At 46.6% G+C, this 6,744-nt stretch overlaps 1 protein-coding gene across 5 annotated transcripts in view; it reads left to right on the top strand.

The window, feature by feature from the left end:
- Positions 1-6,271, top strand: part of Kiaa0895 (KIAA0895 ortholog) — a 56,217-nt gene extending 49,946 nt beyond the window's left edge. For 4 of the 5 annotated variants that reach the window (XM_004629571.2, XM_004629572.2, XM_004629573.2 and 1 more), the window contains one exon: positions 2,304-6,271. In XM_004629571.2, the coding sequence (XP_004629628.1) occupies positions 2,304-2,462 (159 nt within the window). In that variant the 3' untranslated portion in view covers positions 2,463-6,271. The remainder of the gene's footprint in view (positions 1-2,303) is intronic. The other variant, XM_023713480.1, reaches the window with a different exon arrangement.
- Positions 6,272-6,744: the final 473 nt, after the last annotated feature.

Raw genomic sequence — 6,744 nt, forward strand, 5'->3', positions numbered from 1 at the left:
ACTTCCCTTAGTATCTCCAAGAACAAAAATATCCTCCGATGTGACCACATAGTTTTTAAAAGAAATTTGTCATTGGTTGAATCTAACTTTTTTTTTTTTTTCTTTTGAGGCAGGGTCTTGCTGTGTAGTTTAGCGTGGCTTACACTCACTATGAGCCTGGGCTGGTCTTGAACTTATGGTGGCCCTCCTGCCTCAGTCTCTCAAGTGCTGGGATTACAAGTGTGCACCCCCATGCCTGGGCCAATCTAACATTTAAAATATAATCCACTTCATATTTCTCAAACTGTTTCTAAAATAGCACTCTTGTAGTACTTTTTGTGAATCTGGATCCAATCAAAATACATACATTGCTTTTGGTTAGTCTTTTATCTCTTTTAATCTACAGCAGTCCCCTGCCCATTATTCTTCTTTTTAAAGACATTTTTAAGAGTTCAGGACAAGTTGCCTTAAAAATTCTGGTAGCCTAGATTACCATGGTGTTTTCTTTTCTGTTTTTAGATTGATTGATTTGATTGATGGGTTGATTTGGTACATGGCCTCCCTGTGCAGCTCGGACTTATAGTGATCCCTCCTATCTCAGCCTCACCAGCACTGGGATTACAAGAGGGCGCCACCATGCCCAGTTTTAGTGGCCAGCATGGTGCAGAGCCAGCATGGCATGTGATACTGGGTCTCAAACCCAGGTCCTTGCGCATGCCAGGCAGGCACTTAGACTGCTGAGCTATCTTCCTGGCCCATCGTAATGTTTTCTTATGATGTGATTCACACTCAACCTTTTGCCTGGTGATGTTGTGTGTCTTGGTGTGAAAGCCATATGGCATTTTGCACCCATGTTGGTGCTCACTCTGTCACTTAACTCTTTGTTTGTGGCCGCAACCATTTCATAAAACTGTCTGCATGTTTTCTGGCAAAGTTAAACATCCTGGGTTCACATTCACATTTCCTGTCTAACACTGAGCGTAGCCACTTCCTCGGTGATACCTTGGGAAGCAGGACTCAGGTGCCAAGCACCCCTGCTGAGGAGGCACTGTTGCAGTGCATGCTGAGCCAGGCAGGAGCGCACCTTACCACCTGATGGTGCAGCGGCGGGAGCAGCCATACAGGTCACCAGGACAGAAGCCGGAAAGACAAAGAGCTTGGCCTATGGGGAGAAGTTGCTAAGATGCAGCACTGAGACTGGAAGTGAATGCGTGCTGCTGGCAAATGTCACTGATAAAGTCACTCAGTGCAGGGCTGCCACACACCTTCAGCTGTAAAACTGGTGTGGTCTGCGAAGCACAGCAGTCCCAGCCTTGCGGTTCCCCTCCCTGCTCATAAGCTTGGAGTGGGCTGGGGTTACTAATACATGCCAGTGTCCTCAATCCTGTTTTCATTAGAGGTGTGGGGTAATTAGTGACTGCATAATTTTAATAATAAAATACTTAAGAGTGATTACACTATGGATATGCCACATTTCCCTAGACACAAGAGTAGGTCCTTTAGTTATTTTTGTTCCAAAAGAAACAGAAGAGCTTATTTTCAGAGGATGTCTTATTTTTTCATGAAATCTGTATTTTTTTTTATTTATTCATATGTAGAAATCAACATTTATTCAGCTAGAGTCATGCCATCGTCTTCTGGAACATCGTCACAACTCCAAACCTGAATTTCTTGTGACTCCATTTCCTACAGAACCATTGGCGCCAGCCATGGAGCTCTGGTTGTTCAAGTACTTGCTGTTTGCGTAGGTCACGGCCAGCACAGCTGACAGTGACTATCCCATGGGCTCCCCACCCCAGGCACGACTTCCAGGGGCCGGGCTTCACACAGTTTCCAATAAAATCAGGTGTTAATTGAAGACTCACGAGACAGCAATGGCAGCAGAAATGATGACAGCTAAAACTGATGGCCTGCACAAAAGCAGTGACAAATCGCAGGCACCAGAGCTCAGGAGATGTTTCTTTATTTCACGCTCATACATGAAGTATGCGCACTACAACACGCAGCCTACTGAACCACAGAGATTCACATCAGACATGTCCACATTTGTGTCTGTATTCCGACCGCCTGGCAGTTAATCTTAAATTCGTCTGTTTGCATAGACACTCAGGAGGTAGAGGCAGGAGGAGGCCATGAGTTTGAGGCCAACCTAGCTCATGTAGTGAGTTCAGAGCCAGCCTGAAGTACATAGTGAGACACTGAGAAAAATGAAACAGAAAAGCAGTAATTTGAAAATGATCCAGATGACATCCTTTCAATACCCAGGGCAGAAATCCATCTTAAGTGTAAATTGTAGTTAATTTTTAAGTTGTCCTCTTTTCCAGGTCTCTTACGAAGACGTGGACCGCCTGAAAGGACTGGCGGTCACTGAGAACATGCGGGTCCCGCACTTCCTGCAGGACCACGAGCGGTACATGGAGCACCTGGAGAAGATCATGGAGGTGAATGAGCTCACGGACGGAGAGCTGCGGGCCCTCATCTAGGTGTGGCAGAGCAGCCCAGCCCCGGAGTCACTGGCTGGTGCGGCAGTGCCAGCGGACGCATGAGAAGAGTGGCTTTCAACTTGAATTTTCTGAAGAATGCTCCTCAGTGTTCAGCTGAATTTTTAGGTTCAATGCACAGACTGTTTCCCTAAAATGTTTCTGTGGGCTGTGGAGGGAGGCGGTTCCTGCTTCCATCTCAGTCTCAGCAAAGTCAACTGGAAGCGCAGCTGCTGCGTCGTGTCTCTGAAGAGTCCTGGCCACGTCACACAGTAAGCTTCTCCCGGGTGCTGAGGCTGCTCCGCCAGAGACGGGAAGCCAGCCCTGCCCTGCACGCTGCTGGGGATCCTGCATTCTTCAAAAACCCAGTCTGGGATGCTCCAGGAAGCCAGCTGTGGCTCAGATTTCTAATTTCTCTTATAAGTGAAGTAATGTTAAAGGAAGGGGAAAAGCAATTTGAAAAGTTGTCCTTAAATCCTTTATTGTCTTAGCCTCTAGAAACTAAATTGAAAAACTCACCACCGAGCTACATCTTCAGCCTCTGAGAATTGTCCCTTTTTGTCCAGATACCTCTTAACTAAATTCTTTTTACTTATTGAAAACTGTTATATGCCTTTAAAAGTTTCACAAAGTTTTAAGGTTCTTCCCTCTGCATTATTTTATAGAAATGATGTGTATATATTCTGCACAAATCAATATGGTTGGGGGTGGGGGAAGATAGTCGCCATTTTTGGAACATGCAGCAAGGAGGGGACAAATAACCTGACCTGAAACCCAGGGCAAACTTCCATGCTCTGAAAACTGAATCTCTCACGTTTCCACCCCCGGGCCTTGCGACACTGACTCAGTGTACTTCATCCCAATCTTTGACTTTCTCAAACAGTGACAGCATAGTGTAAGTTCAGCAGTGAGAGCCACATTTGCTGTGTGTTTCCTGCTGTCAGCTTGCACACTTACCTGTATAATTGGGTCAGTATATACTTGGCTGTGTATACTGAAAATCAAAGAGTTCTTCACATAACTTACTTTAATGATCAGAAAAAATCCTGCAGTGGCACCCATTCGGGGTTGCCACTCTGGTCTCTACTGAAGGCCCCGAGAGCTCCGTACCTCGCTCAGGCTAAACCGTGGTGCTCATCCTGGTAGCTTCGTACTGCAGAGGCGGTTACCTTTTATGCTAGAAATGCTTGTAGGAAATGTGCAGGCTGGGTGTGTGCGCTTTCTCTTTCATATACCTTGAAGGGCTAGCCTCAAAGGAGGGTGCCGCATTCCCAGGCTGGACCCTAGCTGGTGCCCGCCAGGTCCTCTGAAGTGTGGAAAGCACCCCCTCGTGCTGTCCTGACCGTGTGGCCAGCCTTTCTAGATTCTAGAAGGCTGCAGGCACTGGAACACCTGCCAGTCACCTTGAGCAGGGGTTCTATGGCAGTCTTGTACTTTAGCTTGGTGTAGTGTTTTCCGACTTTATCTTAAAACTCTTCAAAGGGGATTGTGAAAACTGTGTGTTGTAAGCAGAGACAGAAATGGCAAAACTGTACCTAAGTCCTGTGACTTAAGCTCAGACGTTTGTAAATCCAACATACGCAGGCAGTAACACCATTAGTCTTAGCTTTATAGTTCAAATGAAAGAAAAATCACAGGAGCCTTAATTTCCTACTCAGATAATTTGTAGTAGTTCTAGCCCCTGAATTTTAAAGTGGGTAGATACTATTTTTGATTTGGGAAAGGGACTGCTTTCTCGCCTTACTGCTTTGGTATAAACATGCACAAACAGGATTCCTTAGGCAAAACATGACCTTAAATCACACGTGGAGTGTTGTTAAGATGCCTTACGAGGTAGCAGAGCCAAAAGTAGCTTCAGATTAGCAGAAATACTTTAAAAGTGCTTTCAGCTATAAAAGTTGGTCTTCAAGATTAAATAAGTGTTCATTCTCTTTCGTGAAATAGAAGATCTGCTTTGTCCCCCAAAATAAAAGTTTTAATGAACACATAAAATTTTAGGGACTGTATGTAATTGAAGATCAAACTGATTTTATCTCAAGTACTTACCTGCCACAAGATATGAATAATTAGGATTTCTTCAGCTTTTCCCACTATAATTCTAAGAATATTTTGATAAATCATTAAGTTTTAACACCAGGTGGATTTAAGGTAAAATTGTTCAAAAACACAAATCCACAGTTTTCATTTCTTTATATTTTTACTTTTGTAAAAGTGCTTAAAATTTCCATTGTGTATCTCTGGGCATTTTCTGTCAAGTTATAATAAAAAGTAGCAGCACTGAGATTCCAGGATGAAGTATGTGGACAAGTATTGCGCGCATGTAAACTTCTGTTCTCCAAAAGCCACACTGATTTTTATTGTGAAATTCCTGCTTCATTGTGTGGTACTTACTGGAAAGGCACTGGTGAGCTTCTTATCCTAGCAGCCTTTCTTGTGGAGAAGTGCGGCACTTGCAGGCCCCTCACCCTGTGGGGCACACGGCGTTGGGGGAAGGCAGCAGCGACTGGCTCATGTCATAAACCTCTGCACACAGGACCTGCTGAGTAGAGGAGCTGGGCCCAGTGGCAGAGGTCTCTGCACAAGAAGAGAGGACACAGGCCGGGAGGGAGCAGCACAGCGTAAAGAACATGTGCTGCAGCCCAGGGCCTGCCTGTGCGGAATCAGGGCAAGAGGCCCTTTGCAGAGTGGAGGTCGCTCGCAGGTTTGCTGCTGCTCTTTGCAAGACTTACACTTGGAGCCTGAGCGGCTCAGCCCAGGAAAAGGCAGGCCCCAAAAGCAGCGCAGGAGGCCTCAGAAGCCACATGGGCCCAGGGTGCAGCCCTGTGGTAAGTGCTGGCCTTGCATGGGCACAGCCCAGGGTTCCGTCTCCAGCACAGAAGAGCAAAAAGCCTGGGCACCCAGAGGAACCCATCTCAGCCTGTTGGGTCTGAGCAGAGGACGGCTGCCCACGCTGCCAGGCCGGTAAGTGGTCCATGAGTTCCGAAAGCCTGTCAGCTGGCGTGGGTCTCACCACCTGTGTTCACTGTCGCTCCCACAGCCAAAGGAATTACTGCCTTGAAACTCATACCAGGAGGTGGGAGATGGTGGAGCAGGAGCCCTGAGAATAAGGGGTTTCATGGGGCAGTGGTTCCAAGGCATTGTGGAGCTCTGCAGACCCCCTCCTCCATGAGATAAGGCAGAGTAGCCTGCGTTCATGTAGGCCGGTGATGGCAAACCTTTCAGAGTGTTCAGTGATAGCAGCCGGCTGCGGCATGTGCGCCATAGGTTCACCAAAGTCCTAATAGCAGCAGAGAGGTCATGACCTAAAGTGTAAGCACCTCATTAGATAAACTAGATAGATACTTGGTTTTCTGGCCATATTAGTATTACCTCCATCAGCTCTGAGTGTAGCTCATTGCCTAGCATGTGCAAAGCCCCCAGTACCACTAAAATAAAATATAAAATTTAAAACTCTTCTCAAATTTGGAGTATTTTCTTATTGTTAAATCTAAGAAAATTAAGTAGCTTGGATCCTCCAGGGGAGCTTGGGGGATTTAGGAAGACAGTATTCTCCCTGTGAATCCGTGTGGCCCTGGGCAGCGTCCTTAGTGAATTTCCAGGTGTCTCCAGCAGATGGACCCCAGCTCTGTTCTTTCTGCTTCTCCAGCTCTGGCCAAGTGTAGACTCTCACTGGCGACCCTTGCAGCTAAATCCTAACCTGTGCTTCAGAGAGGTAATGTAATGGGGGAGTTTGTGTACCACTGTACACACCTGGAAAAGGAGCTACCCAACTTTCCGCCAACAATCGTTCCCCTTCTGTCCACTCTAAAACTCCCTGATCAGTTAGTCAAAAAATTCCTTGAAGTGCAGTGGAGTGGTGCATGCAGTAATCTCGCCTGCTCCAGAGGCTGAAACAGGGCCACAAGTCCAAGGTCAGCCTGGGCAGCTCAGGAGGTGTGGCCGGGTCCCAAAAAGTGGGCAAGGTGTTGGAGGGGTAATGAGCACCTCTCCGAGTTGCTCTCCACTAAGCTGTGTGCATTTGAAGCAGTATGTCGGGTGCCAGCATTTGGGAATTCAGTTTCTTCTTTATCTTACTGACATGGTGACCTCAGACACGTCTCTGGAAAGCCAGTTTTTCCTTTTTAGAAAAATGAGAAGGAGATTGTGTGAAAATTTGCCCAATCCTCTGGCCAAAGATACTGCTTCAGCAAGTCGCAGTGTCCCACAGGCTGAGTCACTGTTCCTGGCTAGTGGGCCCTGAATAGCTTTGCTACCTCCTGCTACTCCAGAAATACTGGTAAAAATG

This window comes from Octodon degus, unplaced genomic scaffold (assembly GCF_000260255.1).
Source record: "Octodon degus isolate 3935 unplaced genomic scaffold, OctDeg1.0 scaffold00031, whole genome shotgun sequence".
In the NCBI taxonomy this organism is placed as follows: Eukaryota; Metazoa; Chordata; class Mammalia; order Rodentia; family Octodontidae; genus Octodon; species Octodon degus.